This window comes from Typopeltis vanoorti, chromosome 1, assembly GCF_054136105.1.
Source record: "Typopeltis vanoorti isolate ZY-2024b chromosome 1, IOZ_Tvanoo_1.0, whole genome shotgun sequence".
Classification (NCBI taxonomy): Eukaryota; Metazoa; Arthropoda; class Arachnida; order Uropygi; family Thelyphonidae; genus Typopeltis; species Typopeltis vanoorti.
The window spans coordinates 31,553,359-31,572,452 of NC_143549.1; the positions used below are offsets into that span (position 1 = coordinate 31,553,359).

Genomic DNA, 19,094 nt, shown 5'->3' on the forward strand with positions numbered 1-19,094 from the left:
TAAGTTTTGTAGATCTGGAAAAGGCATATGACAAAGTGCCAAGAGAGAAGCTATTCAACATGCTGCAGTTATATGCTGTTAATGGGGCATTATATCAAGCAATACTTAGTCTTTATTTGAGTTTTAAGTCAGCAGTTAGAATTGAAGGAAGTACAGGAAGGTGGTTTAATGTTAAATCTAGTGTGAGACAAGGATGTACATTATCCCCTCTGTTATTCATTATCTATATGGATCACATTATGAAGGAAAGTGGTATTAAACCTGATATCAAAATTGGAGGTGTTAATTTCATTTGCTTTGTGTAGATGAGCTTTATGTAGCTTTATGTAGATGATGTTATAATTCTAAATAAATCCACTACAAGTCTTCAAGATTCCCTGACTAAATTGAATAACTGTTGTAATAGATATGGTATGAAGTTCTGCATTAAATAGACAAAGACAATAAGCAGAAACATTGAAAATATCAACCGCATTGTGAATGGAGAACCTATAGAACAAGTTAAACATTTCAGCTACTTTAGGCACGATTTTTACTGAAGATGGTAAATTAAATATGGATATAGACAACAGTATCAACAGAGGTATGGTAAGAAGTCAACTGAATAAATTTATATGGTATAAGTGAGAAATTAGCCAAAACACTAAATTAGCTGTATACAAGACGGCGTTCAAACCAGTTTTAACTTATGGATCTGAGAGCTGGGTTAGAAGTAAAACACTTGAACAAAGACTAAAGACTGTAGATATGAGAGTCCTGACAAAGATTAGGGGGATGAACAGGTGGCATCGATGTGTTAAATATTTTAGTCTGTGGGTCATTCTTATGTCGTGACATTTCTTTAATTTATATTTTATTATGTTCTTCTACTTATATCACTTATCTCATTCACACAGTTAAATCTATCCACACAATTTGGCTGATTCTTAGAACGATTACGTATATTGAATAAATTGACAAAAGGGTAGACTTCTGAATAGAGTCCGATCCTCAGCAATAACGGTCTAGAGTTACCTCCTATTCAGATTCTGGCAATATTTATTTGATCAAGCTGCCAGCCAGATCCCTAGGTCAGAAATTCCTGTTTACCAAGGAGTAACCCTCAGAAAATATACTAAGTAAATCAATCTATTAGTTATTCTTTATCTCAATCTTATCTATCTCTCTTAAAATACTTTAGCTTGCAGTCGTGGTCTCTGTCATATAATTCACTCCCGCTCAGATTCAAATGTTAGCAAGCGGTGCAATGGATTCAAATCAAGGCACAAAACAGGTTAAGATAATCAAGATACATTTATTAGAGTAAGATTACACATTTACAATAAAAAACACTCAGTAGGAATAGAGTTATCCCAAGTTATAAGGTTAGGCATAACAACTATAGTTCACATATCACATCTTCTTAGATGAGATATGTGAATTATAGTTATGTCTAATTATTGTTATGAAATGAGGCTATTCTTATAGGCTCATTTCACTACACAAAATTCTAGCTAGCATCCTTTAAATATCTTTACTATCTTACACATATTCTTAAAACATTCACATCGATAATTCTATAGATCATTACTTATAGCAAATTAACTACTACTCATTCAGACAAATATTAAGGAAACAGCCTATAGATTCTAGACACTGGTATCTAAATCTCACTATAGTCCTTCTTCCTACCAGTTTAGAGTTTTATAATCTCATTTCTTCCATAACACAATATTCCGTTCTTTCTTAACAAAGGAATTATAAAAGGGTTTTACATTACCACATTCCTGTAACTTATTCCGTCTATCCTTTCGTTATAATTTCCCTCCTAATGTTGGATCTCGTCCTTGGTGATTAACTCATGGGCTAGGTTTGGCCTTCATTGTTCTGTCCTTTCATCGTATTCTCGACTGGAAACAGCATGGATTGAATCGATCCACATGGACGTATGTGGCAGCCAATTTCTTCAGGCTTACTCGGAAGAGTACCTAATATTTCTTTGTCTATTCTTTCCACCCAACATGGCGAACCAACAGCAGAGAATAGCTGCCTGCCATCGACTAGATCTCGAATTGGAGCTCTTCCCGACTCCACCAGAAACTCTCCAGCAACTCCCGATGAAAAAAACCTAAAAAGCCCTGAACGGGGGGATGGGGGAGCAAACCCGCTTTATACCTCGTATATCTAGCGCCCTCTTTCACCCAAAACTTTCTGCCCGACACTTTCTTTTTTTGCGTCCGGCTCCTATTTTCATTCATATCTTCCTGGAATACTTCATACGCATGCCGCATCTTCCCTGAAAACACCGTGAGCATGTCGTTCGCACGTAAGCAATTTGCCATCGCAATTTATCCGAAGTTGTCGTTAATGGACTTTGATCCTTCGTTATTATGCTCTAACATATATCTTATAGAAAAACTTCTTATATTATAATCTTTTACAAAAAAAATGACATCTTTCACCTTAATATTAATTAAAGGAAAATTGTAGATAGGAAGTTTGTAATGGTGTCAATTTTTCATGTAGTACTATCATATGCTGTACACCCCTTGAGGGTATATATCAGGAATTTGATGATGATGATGATGAATTATTATTATTGAACTGCTCACGTGACAAATAACAACAACAATAATAATCTGTTTCGTTTTACAATTTCAACATTTTTCAAGTCAAAAGGTTATAAGGGTTGCAGTTCTGCTATGAGGTTTGCCAGATTCTCATGTTTTTGGCATTGCTAGTTTCCCTGCACATTCTCATAAAATATGAGCTGATATCCCAGCCAATCCCACAGCTGTATTTGCATTCAGATTCTGCAATATACCTAGTACTTCTAATTCTTCAACATCAGTCTCTGTCAACTATTTCATAATGATATCTTCACTGATGATATTATACCCTTGTGAAATGATCACTTAGCAGCTCAACAATTTCATCTGCTTCTATTACCTCTCTATCATCCATATTCATTATAGTTGTTTTTCCACAGTCATTCTTCCTTCTACTTGCCACATAATGAAAAAAGCTCTTCGGGATTTCATTCGCCTGTATGGCTAATCTCTACTCATAATCTGATTATGCTTTCCTTACCAAGCTGGTCACTTTTCTTGCCTGATCCTTGTACTGTTCATGAGTTAGCTTGTCACCTTTCTCCTTATATATCCTCCACAACATTTTCTTTGCAGCTCATACTTAATGATACTACTCATCCGTCTAATTCGTATGCAGTTTACTCTCCAAATCTTGGGTATACAGTCATATTGCTTCCTCCAGATACCCCTAATTATCCCCCATGCACTGTGAACATCTTTCTTTTGCATATCTTTATGCCATGGAACTTCAATCTACCTCCTAAAGTATAAAATCACCTGCCTTGTAGTTCCACATGTACTCCTTAACTGGAATTTTCACATTTAGCTACATCCCAAGTCAAGGCCACATAATCACTTTCCCCAGTGATTAACTGGAGGCAATGTAGCCACCTTAGTTATGGACAGGTCTTCTGATCCTATAACTAGATTGACTTGTTATACAACAAGATAGAACTTGTTGTACAACATTGTACAACAAGTTTTTCCCCCCCCCTCCCATCACATTCGACTTCAAGTAATCTCTCAGTAAGTATATACTTAATGAGTTAATGAAGTTATAAAAAATTAATATGCTATATATGTAATTATTATTATTATGTGACACTGTCCAAAGACTCATCGAGGGAGAGCGTGCCAACAGCATCGAACGATTGAACCTCTTCCAACTACTAACCGCGCTCAAACTTCCTTAATGTTTTGTGAGCCATTAGTAGTGGAGGCTCTACCAATCAACCAACCTTTGCTGGCTAATATTCTGGGAAATAGATCAGTTATAGAAAGTATAACTTGTGAGTAAAAGTAAATGAAGTTATTATTATTACGTGACACCTCCAGGAGTCCAAAGACTCATCAGAGGAGTTTATTTTAGACACTTGATTAAAAATAAAATATGTAGTTGAAATTATGTCTAATGTGCAATAGCATAATCAGTAGGAAGATTGCTTCAAATATTAATTTACAAAGTATTCAGTAGGTTCAGTTTTGTTGCCTAGCTCTCTTCATTTTATTAATATATATAAAAACTTGTAAGGATTCTGAAATAGATAAGACTGCATTATTTTAATAATTCCTGTTGATTTCTGTGAAGGCAATTATTATAATCATATTTATAAATTTATACTAGTTAATTGCCACAGCATCTACATTTCTTGCTGGCAAAGTTGAAGAGAACCAATTGGATATTAATCGTGTTATCAGCGTATTTTATAGGTAAGTATGACAATTATGTTATTCTAATGGATTAGAGTGATGCAGTAAAACTTGCTTTGGTAGTATACCTTCAACACATTTGGAAAATGGTTTAGTTATTTGCATAATCATGATTTTGATGAAATGCTGTGTTATCAGTTTGTCTAGTCATTATCATTTTAACAGGCAGCCCTGCTTCTATAGTGAGTTCTTTTTTCCAAGTCACTTCTCTCTCTCTCTCTCTCTCTCTCTCTCTCTCTCTGTCTGTCTTAATTTCTTCCAGTTGATCAGAGTACATTCTCACCTAAGGTATATCTGGGTTGGTCTCTTCTCCCTACCTCTCATCTTGCCATCATGTTTCTGTATATATCATTATCTTCTTCAATACTAGGCTCTTTTTATTTCATCTAAGATTTCTTCATTTCTCCCCCTCTCCAATTTGCTCCTAAAAATATTTTCCAAAAATATGTTTCAAATGCCTCAGTTATTTTCCATTCTTCTGCTATAATAGTTCAAGTTTTCACAACCATATAAGAATACTATTTAAGAAGAAAGACATAGAGGAACTAAATTAATAATACTGATTGACTTCATGAAAAAAATTATTATGACAAACTTCTAGGTCATGTTTCTTGTTAATCCTTAGTATGAAATGATTAGAATAAAAGCACATGCACATATAACAGAAAATTCAAAATTATCTGTCTATTTTTAATGCTGATATTACTTCTCAAGTTTCTTTTTCAGCTTGATTCCATGTTTAATGGAATCATGCTATATTTGGAATAAACTTCAAAGCATGATTGATGAAATGTGGCACTCAATAACTCTTATTGTCTGTTGCATTCCTTTTGGGGTTGTCACGATCATCAGTATCAATTTCCTATGATATGTACCCTCGAGGGATATTCAAGTTCCTATGACAGCACTGCATGATTAAGTGTACATTATTATTAATCTCCTATCAATAATTTTCCTCCAAATCAGTCTGTTGCTTGTGAGCACTCCATATCTAACATTTTGTGCTTTTGATCAATCCACCTAGATCTTCGTCTTCCTCTGGATCTCTTTCCTGCCATCTTGACATAACACCTGTTTTGCTAAACTTTCCTCACCCATTCTATTAAGGTGACCACAGTATCTTAGACTAGCTCTCCAACACATTTTTAATATAATTCTGCCATTAATCCCATCAATTCACTCCCCTAATTTTTCTCAGAACCCTCATCTCTGTGGTCTTTTCTTTGATCAAATGCTTTATTTCTAACCAAGCGCTCAGATCCATAACTTAAAATGGATTTACTTCTATAATAAGATAAAAAGCCAAACAGCTATTTTTTCTGGTGAAGTTAATTACCAGGTGTTCACTTACTCTTGGATTCGCCGCTAGTTCTTCGGCATGAAACTCTTATATCATAGTTTTCGATCTCAGAGTTTCGCATACTGGCTGTAAAATAATAAAGGGTTTACTTCTAATTTGGTGTTTTGGTTAATTTTTCTCTTATTCCATATAAATTTATTCATCTGGCTGCCCACCATACCAGCTTTGCTTATTCTGTTATCTATTTCAAGATTTAACTTGCCAGTTTCACTAAAAACTTGCCTAATTAGCTGAAATATATTACTTTTTCTATAGGCTGTGCATTCAGAATGCAGCTGAAGTTTTCTATCCTCCTGCTTATTTTTATAGGTTTGGTCTTTTTTACATCATCTGCATAAAGCAGAGCATCTCGAATTGTAATATCAGACTGAATGCCACTTTATTTCATAATGTGATCCATATAGATGATGAATAAGAATGGAGATAATGTGCACCCTTGACTTACCTCTAATTTTACATGAAACCATCTTCCTGTATTTCCTTAAATTCTCACTGCTGACTGTGACATATACTTAAATATAGACAATCTATTTCTCTATATAATGTTCCATTCACCCCATATAGTTATAAGAGTTTTGAAAAGCTTTTCTCTGGGCACCTTGTCATATGCCTTTTCCATATCTACGAAACTTAAGTACAGATCTTTGACATATTCCTACAATTTCTGATCTGATCTCTGTTTGGCCTGAAATGCAACATATATCTTACCTGGAACACTTTGTGGAGAAATTCCTCTTTAATTCTCACATTCAGCTTTATTCCCATTTTTAACCATGGAGCCGTGGAATGCATTGACTGATGGAGTGGTGAGAGCGAGAACGGTCAATGAGTTTAAGGAGTGGTATGATAGACTTTGTGTTTCTTAGGGTGGGGGGACCTCCCCTCGATGAGTCTTGATAGACTATGTTTCTTAGGAAGGACCTCCCACAATGAGTCTTTTGACTCCATGGAGGCTGAATAATAATATTAATAATTTATAGATGGGTACTATGAGGAGAGCTCTACTCCAGTCATTGGGAATTTGATCTCCTGAGTAGGCCTTCTTAATTATGCATTGTAGTCATTGCAAAATCCTATACCTCCATACTTAAGCATTTCTGGTCAGATATCATCTACTCCAGCTGCCTTTTCACATTTCAAGTTTTTGACAGCTTTTTCTGCCTCAAATATAGATATGTACTTCTCTTTGCATTCCTCTTGAAAATTTCTAGTATGATTCTGTCACTGCTTAGTTTGCTTAATAGTCTTTCAAAGTAATTACTCCAGATAGCTAGAATATCCTTGTCCTCAGTTTTTCATGTTCTTTTATCATCTTTGATTCATTTTACAGTACTGTTTCTTCCATTTCCAAGCTACTTCAATAGCTTCAGACAATTTGTCACCTTCCTGATATTTATTTTTTATTCTTACCAATGTCTTCTCATGAGTTTTGTTTAGCTCTCTTACATTAGTCTCTGTATCCTTTTTAGGACATCTGCCAACTTATTTGTTAGGACCTTTTGGTATGTTTCTTCTTTTCAAGGACTGCTTATTTAACTTTGTGTTCACCATGGCGTTCTTTGTTTTCTATCCTTGCAGACAACTTCACCACATGTCCCCCTAGCTGAATCAATCAATGTCTTCTTCAGAGTTTGTTACTAAGACTCCAAAGTTTGGTTCTTGTTTTCAGTTTGTTTCATTTTGTATAGTTTAGTCTACAGTTTACCTGCAAAAGCTATCACTACGATAGTTGTCACTATCAGATTTTATAAATAGTATTTCTTTCTTGATGAATTAATTATTATTATTATTATTATTATTAAGACAGACCTCCAGGGAGTCAGAGACTCATCGAGGGATGCCACATACTACACACAACAACTATCATACTTATTCTTGAATTCATTCATGCTGATTGCACTCACAACATCCAATGGCAATCCATTCGAATCATGCACCTTCAATTAATATTAAATTATATTAATCACTTTAAAATAAAATAAGATAAAATTAAATTAATCACTTTGAAGATTTGTTTCTTATTGCTATTTAATATACAGGATCTGTGAGAAGATTTGAATATTCGCTGTAAGAATTCAAATTTCAAATTCTACTACATTTTTATGAAGTTGCATTTCCAGTAACGTCGACAGGGTGTAGCATAGAGGCAGCATGCCTCACAGCGAGGCTTAATAACGCAGCTCGTTCAGCCATATTGCGGTAGGTGGCATCGCTATGCTAACAATTCCTGTTAGCGTAGCAACTGCAGAAAGGAGTTTTTCCAAGCTTAAACTGAGTAAAAATTATTTGCAAATAGCAATGACTCAAGAAAGATTGGTTAGTCCAGCAACTATATCGACAGAGCTTATAATTTAAATTTAGAAGAGCTTATATACAGTTTTATTATGTAACATCCCCATAGAGCAAACATTTAATTGATATTATTATGTAATCGTTTTGCATTAATGTTTCTCTTGTAATAAAAACAAAATAGCAATTGGAGATTGTCTTATATTTTTGTTTTATAATCCATCAAGGTGATATTTAATATTTTGCCTCAGGGTGCAATCTAATCTGGCAATTCCTGTGCATTTTACATAAGCATAATAATTTCTTCAAATTCACAAATTCCATGAACATAACCTTCATCCATGTAGGAGCCATCTGAAAACAGTGCAATGTGCATAACACTATACCATGCCGTGCCAGAGCAAGGTATAACATTGTAATACAGTCAGCCATATTAAACTCTCAAAAACCAAGCTTTAATACATTTAGTTTAATCCTTTATCCAAGTGTAAGCAAACAAAGTTTGCACCTGAAGTATCTTCAGGACTGAGGCAACTCATGGTAAAGGTGGACCAAGCTCTCATCACTCCTTGTCTTAGTATCTCCCACAATGCAAAGCACATCTCCTTGCAGACACATATAATGCTATGCATTAAGGGAAGAGCCACTACAGACTGGTTCGACCTTTATTAAACGTTCAAGTACAGGTCAAACTCCAAAAACTCAGCATTGTTCCCCTCAGTAACAGGCTCACCCTGCCACTGAGAAACTCTCAGAACCGGTTGGCTCTACACCGTGGTTGGCTCACCTCACCACCGAGCAGAGCCACTCATTTGCTCATATCCCATCTGAGGAATAACAGCCATGCCTCAGTGAACTATATGGGCTACAGCATTGCCATTCATTACCCCCCCCCACACACACACCCAGGACCTGGATGACAGCTGAGCCTCAGTGAAAACATCATGGGCTACAGCATTGCCATTGATCACCCAAGCTTTCCAACTGGTTTCGACCTTTATTGAGGTCTCGTCAGTGGGAGCCAGACCCAGAAGTGGTGATACTAAGGCAGAAGCAATGGAGAAGTCATATTTACCTATACGAGTTGCCAAAAGGTGTACCACCTTATTATTAAATTACTCTGGATTTAGAGAAAGATGTTGGAAGTTTTTTTCACTTGTTTAGACTATAATACATTTAGTTTAATCCTTTATCCAAGTGTACACAAACAAAGTTTGTGCCTGAAGTATCTTTAGGACTGAGGCAACTTGTGGTAAAGGTGGACCAAGCTCTCATCACTCCTTGTCTCAGTATCTCCCATAATGCAAAGCACATCTCCTTGCAGACATGTTTAATGCTATGCATTAAGGAAAGGGCCACTACCCAGACCGATTTCGACCTTTATTGAGGTCTCGTCAGTGGGAGCCAGATCCAGAAGTGGTTCTCAAAATTTGAATTTGAAATTCATGTGCAAACTTTGTTTTCTTACACTTAGATAAAGGATTAAACTAAATCTATTATAGTCTAACCAAGTGGGAAAAAAACTTCCAATAAAACAAGCTCGTTATATACTGTATTCCTTTGGCATAGCATAGGCTTTAGCTATTTTTTTTTTTTAATTAAACTAGTTGTGTTTGCTCTAGTTTTTAAATGCACATGCTTTCAATCTATTACATTGTTTCTATATGGTTTATGATTCAGTTCGCAATATTTATGTGTAAAAATTCAGGAATGCAGTGTTTATCAAACTGCTGATGACAATTCCATGTCCATGAGAAGAGAGAGAGTTTAAATAGTATGGTTTGTGATTATAGTTTTATTTTATTTTAATTAAATTCATATTGAAATTTTAAGTATCTGAATTCAAATTATAATTCTTTTCATTTCAAAGATGACATTTTTACTTATTTTTTATCTGTAACTGTTATTTTGAAATAACAATGTATACTAAAATATTAATTATAATAACTTTAATTAATACTTTCCTATTTCCTATATTTTGGTAATGTCACATTGCCAACATTAGGGATCACAGAAACAATATGTGTATGTAAGTACTGACACTGGGCAAATGAGGCTGAAGAAAGGTAACCAAAGTTGGGTCTAGAGTCCTAAATTGCATCCCCCCTAGTGGGCTAAATTGTGAGCCCTTGGGCTAATGATCTCATGATGAGAACTTTCAAATTTTCAGCAGTCTTGTACACCCAAATTTGTTGAGGTTTGGACAGTTTTTCAGGGCTGAGGCAGATTATTATTATTATTATGTGACACCTTAGGGAGTCCAAAGACTCATCGAGGAAGGGCACCTACTCTACAACTCTCTGTCTTCACTACTCAGTGCACCAGCTACAACGAACTGCAATACCATCATCATTTACACAAGTGCCATCTACTGTTCACCACCACTAGTATTTTTCGCAGACAATCACAAATATCCATGCCCCCGATGGGATTCAAACTCGCAGCCTTTTGGCTGGAGAATAGATTCACTAACCACTCGGCCAACCAGTCCAGCATTCGATTTGTGGAATAATCTATTACACCACAGCTAACACATATTTATGTGTTTGCTGTGGTGTAATAGATTGGCCTTTTTCCAGCATATCCTGTGGCGGGTGTCTAAAATATGGTCAGCAAGTTCTGAGTGGCTGTAATGGTGGAACTGGATGTAGTTCTTGTGTTCAGAAATTTTGATATTGGCTGTCTTGTCTGTTTGGCCATAGTAGGACAATTTTGCAACTGCAAGGGACACCTGATAGGTCTAGGGAATGTGTATTTCCTTAGGATTTTTATCAATTTTTTTTGGATGGGCCCTGGATATTTGGAATGGTGATAGATCTTGAGTAATCTTTGTTCTGAAGGGAGGGCGGTGGGAAGTGTTGCGATTATAGAGTTTTAATATATTTTGGATTTTTGGGGGATTATAGCCATTGGCTAAGAAATTGTTGGAATACGGTCAAGTTCAGTAGTTAGGACACTGTTATCAGAACTGATTAATTTTGCCCTGTTATATAGGGATTTTATAATACCATATGGTTGGAAGGGAGGTGGTGGTGGTGTGACTGCTAGTGGGGGTTTTTCTGTAAACAGAGAATTCCAGAAATTGAAAATTCATCAGGTTGGTGTATAATCAGAGTATCAAGGAATGGGAGAGTGCTGTTGTTTTCCTTTTCTAAAGTAAACTGGATCCTGGGGTGTTGATTGTTTAGATCATAAGTTCCCAAAGTGGGCGGTACTGCCCCCTAGTGGGTGCTGAAGCCTTCTCGGGGGGGGGGGGGTGCTATAGTGGGATCAGAAGCATTTGGGAGCGTTCAGGAAGTCTAGGGATCAGTGGCTCTTTATAGAAGAAATTAATAGTATATATTTAAAAATTAATTATTTTCGTGATTTTGCGATTAGATATTCATTTAAAATTTAAATATTGCATTTTAATTCATCTTATGCCCTTCTTACACGATCTATTTTTTTTTTTATCAATTTTCTATTTCAATTATTTAATCATTTGAAAATTTACCATGTCAGATAGAAATAGATGTCAATTTTCTATGTCAATGAGAAAATAGAGCATGTATATAGGGTGTGTATAATAGGTTATGTTTACAGTAGCAAATATATTCGTTATATTTCATTTCAAAATATATAAAACCACTTTTATATATTATGCTGTTTTCTGTGGTTATGTTTTGTAGATTTGTTGTTTATATCTTGTGTAATTATTTTATTTATTAATTATTATTTATAATTAGTTGGACAATGTCGTGGTCGGATGAACAAAAATGCACTTGCGTGCAAAATAAAAAATTGAACGTGTCATACAGGATATTTTAACTTCTATTTTTTATATACATAAAAAATTTATTAGATTTTTGCTATTGTAAAAATTTATCGTGCCATACAGGCTTTAGTCTATCCACGCAGCAGACGAGTCTTAACTAGTAGTATGTCGGTCAACTATTACGTAGGTAATTCACTCAATTCAGCATGTTTTGACAGAAATATGGGTGCTTGCAGCGACTTGTTCAAAGCACGAGTACGATGGTATCGCAAACAAGTCAATGCATGCAAGTCGATTCGGGCTAGATTTCAAATCTATAAATACCAGTGGTTTAGGAATAAGTTTCATTACTTTTTGTGTGCTTTGCCAACAATCATCAGTCGAAAGTGTGATAGATAAATGGAGTCATTAAATTAAATTAATGTAAATTAAATCTTTTATTTTGTGAATATTTTTGCAAATTTTATTACTTCATTATGTCTGAATATAAGAAGAAATGTCGACAGTACGGTATTGAGTATTTGAAATATGGTTTTATTCAGTCTCCTACGAACCAATTATTACCCATGTGCTTGATTTGCCAAAAAGTGTTTTCAAATGAAGCAATGAAGCCTTGTAGGCTACAAGAGCATTTGACTAAAATGCTTACTGACAAAAAGGATAAAGATTTGTCCTATTTTAAAGTACTAGAAGAAAAATATTTTAAACGTCCAACTATATCAAAACTTTTTTTACGTCATCTGCTAAACAAGATAATGATGGATTACAAGCTTCTTATAATATTTCATTATTAACCGCAAAAGTGAGAAAACCACACAATTGGTGAGGAATTAATCTTGCCGGCAGTAAAACAAGTATTAAACACTGTGCTTCATAAGCTAGCATCAGATATCATGGAAACTTCCTCTGATCAATAAATCACTGCAAAGAAGAATCGATGAAATGGCTAAAGACGTTGAAAAATCATTGTGCGATTATTTGAAGGCATACCAATTTTTCATTCAACTCGATGAATCAACTCTCCCAAATAATGAACCACTACTCTTATCATATATGATTCATAAAAGAAGAAAAAGTTTGTCAAGAAATATTATTTGCTAAAAACTTGGAAGGAGATACAAAGGGAGAATCTATGTTTAATATCATGAATAAGTTTTTTCAAGAGAAAGACATTCCTATTCGTAATATTTTGTCTGCTGCTACTGATGGTGCTCCAGCAATGACAGGGCGCCACAAGGGTTTCATAGCGCATTTGAAACAAGCAGTACCAAATGTACTGGCTATACATTGTGTTCTTCATCATCAACATTTGGTTACGAAAAATTTAAGTGAATGCCTGCACATGTCGCTCCATTACGTTATTAGAGTAGTCAACAAGATTAGAAGCAATTCATTGAGTGATGACAGATTGTTTAGCCAACTTTGTAGTGAAAACGATGAAGATTTCAATCGTTTGCTGCTTCACACAGAAGTTCACTGGCTTTCAAAAGGTATTTGTCTGAATCGATTTTACAATTTGTTTGATTCAGTACTAGAGTTCCTAGAAAACAGAGACGACGGATTGCGGGTCAACCTGATTACATCCAAAAATGACATCGCTTATTTGACAGACCTCTATAAAATATTTAATGAAGTCAATCTACAACTACAAGGTGATGAATTGAATTGAATTAAAACAAAAAACGTTATTGCCACTTTTGTAGGGAAACTTCTTCTGTTCAAGTGGAATATGGGCTGAGGGGAATATAGCCACTTTTCAAATTTATCAGCAGTATCTCTCAAAAAGGAAGATTTACTTACATACTGCCAACACTTAGAGGTTCTTCATGCTGATTTTAATGAGCGATTCAAGGATATGCTAAACATGAATATACCAAATTGGGTTCTAGATCCTTTCTCACATATAAGCACAGCAGGATCATCAAATTTAGAAGTGGAACTCATAGAACTCACAACAAATGAAGAACTAAAAATAAAATTCAAAACTGGATACCAAGAGTTCTGGCTTCAAAAATCAATACTGACACTGTACCCTGGATTATGGAAACAGTGCAGAAATTTTTAATTGCATTTCCATTTTCTTATTTGGCTGAGCGTGGGTTTAGTGCTGTAGTGAATTTACTATCTAAGAAAAGGAACCGATTGCATATAACTGAGCATGGCGATTTACGACTATTTTTGACGAAAGTTGAACCCGATATTAACAAACTTTTTAAAATGCACCAGGCTCATCCTTCACATTAATTTGTTGTTTTTTCTTTGTATTTTTACTTTATAAGTTAGAAATAAACAATTTTGTAATATATTTAATGGTGTTTTAATTATTACAATAAGATTCTTACTAATGCAATGCAATCTTTTAATTGTATTCCACATTTTCATATTTAAACCATTGTATGAAACTGTGCATAATGTTATTCAAGCATACATTTTACAATCTTTACATATGAGCTACGTTTCACCAAAATCAGTATAGCAATAACTGTGATCAAGATGAAGCACATATTGGCCACTTCTTTTAAAAAATTTAACAGCATAAGCAGTAATGTATCATTAGTTGCTATTTACGTCAAAAATATCAAACGGCTTGAATGCGTAAAACTGTTATAATGGGGGGGGGCGTTACAAAATTTATGTCTTGCAAAGTGGGCGGTGGCCGGAAAAAAAGTTTGGGAACCTATGGTTTAGATGTATTAAGAAAATATGGAGAGTATCCAGGCTATGTGGCCAAATGGAGAATGCATCGTCTATACAGCATAGCCAGACAGTGGATGTATGTGAAGCAAAGTTTAAGACTTTTTCATCTAAGGTCTCCATGAAAACATTGACCAGGGTTGGAGAAGGTGAAGAGCTCATGGTTATCCTCTGTCTGTCTGTTTGTGGAGTTTTTTTTCACATAATATACTGGCAACACACCTTCAAACATAAAAAAAAACCATCCCACTTTAAAGCCAGTATAAAAAACCTCACACTCCAATACACTATTCCTCCTGATATCTCAGCCTTATTTCAGTTCAGCATGAACTCAAGTTTTTTCGTTCGGCAAGGAAAATTCTACAGTTGGTTAACTTCTTTACCAGTAGGACATGTTTACAACTTTGATTAAAGAAATCTTTCCATTTGGCATTCTTATAATGTTGTTTGGCACTATAAGAATGCCAAATGTTGTTTGACAACACTATAAGAAAACTAGTCAAGATAAAAATCAGTCATATTACATCTGGCTTTCATTGAAATTTCCAGCTTCCTTTTCTTCACTATAGTTAGTTGTAAGCAGTTACACTGTTTCGCATTGCCATTCAAGGTAGAAAATGCAGTACTGGGATAAAACTCAGACCAAAGTGAGAGACATCATAACAGCATTTAAGAACTCATAAATGGAAAGATGAGATTTGAATGTTATCTGATATCTGATTTTTCTTACTCTTGCAGATAATTCACCCCATGCTTCTTTCTGGTTGAATCGGTTAATGTTTTCTTCAGAGTCTGCCACTGAATCTTCAAGGTTTGTTTCTTGTTTTCACAGTTTAATTTTTCTTGAAAAATATTTGTGTATTTGAGTCTACATTTCATCTGTGAAAGCTGCTCAGTTTTGATTAGTTTTAAAAACTTTCTTAGATACTTTTGTTTTCAGTATGATATTCAGCTTTATCCTACTCAAAACTAAATGGTGATCACTTCCAATTTCAAATCCTCTTGTGTCCTGAACTAGCATAAAGATTTCAATATGTAATTGTTCATATTGAAATCTTTATGCTGGTTCAGTCAATGAGACTTTTCTTATTTCTTTTATCTCTGTGTGAATTTATGCACAGCATCTCCATGTTGGAACATGGAGTTAGTAATAACTGGTCCATGTCCTGAGCAGAAATCTAGCAGATGTTTACCGTTATTATTAGGTTTGTTCTTTTCTACAGATTTTCCCAAAACATTTATATATATGTCTGGTAATCATTTCCTATATGTCCTATATGATTACCAGACATTTATATATACACACACACACACACGGACAAAGAAATTAGTGCACCAAGAAGGAAGCATAGGATTCAACTGAAATTTTATTGGTGTAATGATACAGGTGAGTGATGCACATGATGGCAAAAACAGAACTGAAGGACAATTACAAAGGGATCTGTGGTATGCAATCCGGTCATCATCAATAGCATGTTGCACCGCCTCGTGTGGTGCAATACGGTCATCATCAATAGCATGTTGCACCGCCTCGTGTGGTGCAATACGGTCCAGCATGGTGGCAAACAGACGCCTGATGTTGTCCTGCGGCAGACTGGCCCACACACGTTGGACGCTGTGCTCCAAATCCCGGATATTGCGGTACGGTGAATTTTGAGATTTTCCCAAAACATTTATATATATGTCTGGTAATCATTTTCTATATGTCCTATATGATTACCAGACATTTATATATACACACACACACACACATGGACAAAGAAATTAGTGCACCAAGAAGGAAGCATAGGATTCAACTGAAATTTTATTGGTGTAATGATACAGGTGAGTGATACACATGATGGCAAAAACAGAACTGAAGGACAATTACAAAGGGATCTGTGGTATGCAATCCGGTCATCATCAATAGCATGTTGCACCGCCTCGTGTGGCGTTACATCCTGCAATACAGTCCAGCATGGTGGCAAACAGACGCCTGATGTTGTCCTGCGGCAGACTGGCCCACACACGTTGGACGCTGTGCTCCAAATCCCGGATATTGCGGCACGGTGGGAGCTGGCGTTTCAGCTTCTCCCAAACATGCTTGATAGGGGACAAGACCGGGGAGCAGGCAGGCCATGGAAGTGTCTGTACACGACGTAGGCAAGCCTGGGCAACCTGAGCCGTGTGCAGACAGGTATTATCCTGCTGGTATAGCACTCCTGGTATCCTGGCCAGGAATGGGAGAACGTGGGGCCATAGGATGTCGTCCACATACCGCTGTCCCATCAGTGCACCATGTACCACTACGACGGGTGATTGGGTGTGGCTCCCCAGACCATAATGCCTGCAGTGCGGGAGGTGTGGCACTCAATAGCGAGGTCAGGATTGTGTCCTTGACCAGTGGTCCTCCACACCCAGACACGATGATCATCTGTCCCCAAGATGAAGCAGCACTCATCGCTGAAGACCACACGTCGCCAGTCTGTGAAGTTCAACGTCACTCTCACCTGGCACCACTGCAAACAGAGTTGGCGATGTTGCAGTGTTAATGGGAGCACATATAAGGGGCACTGGGATCATAGATTCGCCTCCGTGAGGCATCGGGAAATGGTTCGTGGGCACACAGGAACCCCTACATCTGCCTGTATAGTGGACCGTGTCAGCTTGCTACACGATCCGTCGATCCTCTCTAGCGTTTGTCCTCCTGATCCGACCGGTGCTACTCCGCCGTGTGGCAGTGCTGGAACATGTCCACAGCTCCCAACACTGTCGGACGGTATGGTCAGAATGGTTCATGTGCACGCCTATATGACGCACCGACCATCTTCCCGGCATTATTGTCACTCTGTACTCTAACTTGCGTCGGCCAGTGCTTTTCACTTTATTCGGCTATTGACTACGTGCCGGCTTTATAAGGCTGCTGGTTTGTGCTTGCAGCGCTACCTCAAGGTGTGTGGGCATGCACAATCGCACCAAACTTGGATCATTTGTATACCACCCCACACTCCAGCTATTTGTTTAGTTTCATCGTTGTACCATGTTTTCTTCCAGGTGCGCTAATTTCTTTGTCCGGGTTTTTGATAGTCATTTCCTACTCTGTTGTTTAGATCTCTAACAAGAACCAACCTTTCCTATTTTTTTTTTCTGTGTCAACTGTCATCAATAATGCCTCAAAAAAATTCCTCCACTTCCTCTGTTGGATCCTAAGCACAAATAAGTCAACATTGCCCAATTTCCCATTCTGATATTTGTTTACATCACTCTACTTGATATTGCCTGCCATTCAAAAAATTTATCCTTATATTTTCTGTTGAATACAATAGCTACACCTTCTTTTCCTTGATCGTTATTGTCTGAATATAACATCTATTATTTATTGTTTAGAAAAATGTGAACTTTTTTTTTTCCAGTAACACACCTATTATGCCTGATACGTATCCAATTCCATTGTTTGTTCCATTTCTTTCATGCTTCTTATGTTAATGGTGCAAATCTTAAGCCCTGCTGCTGTTGTTGTTGTTGATTTATTATTATTATTATTATCATCATTATTATTATTACAGGCAACTCAAGGAGTAATTGGACTCATCAAGGGAGGCCCTAAACATCATGTCAATCACAACTATTCAACATTCATACAGTATCTATTGCCTTGAACTCATTCACTGTCATAGCACCTACAACAGGACTCTGGCAGCTTATTCCACTCATTCACCACTCTAAAAATAAAAAACCCAGCTCTAACACACTCTTGCCCAGCTTCCATGGATGTCCCCTAGTCCTCCAATCACCAGTCCTGTTCTCAAAAATATCCTCTGAATTAATCCTATAGAAACCCTTCAGCAGTTTGAATGACTCAATCATATCTCCTATACCACCTATCAACCAATTTCTGCAACCTACAAACCTTCAACCTGTTTTCACAAAGTTCATTCCATAGACCTGCTATCATCTTGGTCACTTGCTTCTGGATCCTCTCAACCTCCTCCCCATCAAGAAGAAACCTAGGTGACCAGATCTGGGCACAGTAATCAAGATGGGGTCTTTTCAAGGCTCGATACAGAAGAAGAATAACTTGTTTATCTCTTCTCGTCAAAGTATTCTTCAGCAAGTGAATTGATGTGCTGATTTATCTACTTTTGCGATGTTCCCCCTAAACTTCAACTCCCTATCCACCAACATTCCCAAGTCCCAGGCCTCATCAATCTTCTGGAGTACAGTTCCACCAAAGTGATATACTGCTGTTAATCTTTTCACCCCAAAATGCATAACCTTACATTTTGCCACATTAAATTGACATCCATTCTCCTTAGCCCAGATCTCCAATCTATCCAAATCATCCTGCAAAATTTTGACATCTTCTGCATTCACTATTGCCCTACCCAACTTAGCATCATCAGTGAACAAATGAACCATTCCTCTCAGATCCTTTCCTATATTGTTAATGAACAAATTAAACAGCAGTGGTCCAAGAACAGAACCCTGCAGCACACCACTAGTCACAGGCCGTCTTTTGGACTCTACTCCCAAGTAAACTATTCTCTTCTATCTCTCCATCAACCACCCTTCTATCCATCTCACCAACCCTATATCCATTCCCATATGTTGCAGTTTACAGATTAGACTTCCATGTGGTATCCTGTCAAAGGCCTTAGCTAGGTCCAGCAGTATCATTGTAAACCCATTACCCTTATCCAGTTCAGCCGTCACCGTGTTATAAAACCTGAACAAGTTA

General features: G+C 36.6%; 1 protein-coding gene across 1 annotated transcript in view; it reads left to right on the forward strand.

Annotated features, from left to right (window-relative positions):
• The window catches only part of koko (cyclin Q), a 103,983-nt gene that overhangs the window by 42,365 nt on the left and 42,524 nt on the right, over window positions 1–19,094 (forward strand). Inside the window, exon 3 of the mRNA XM_090415480.1 lies at window positions 4,195–4,280. Coding sequence (XP_090271606.1) covers window positions 4,195–4,280 — 86 coding nt within the window. The remainder of the gene's footprint in view (window positions 1–4,194; window positions 4,281–19,094) is intronic.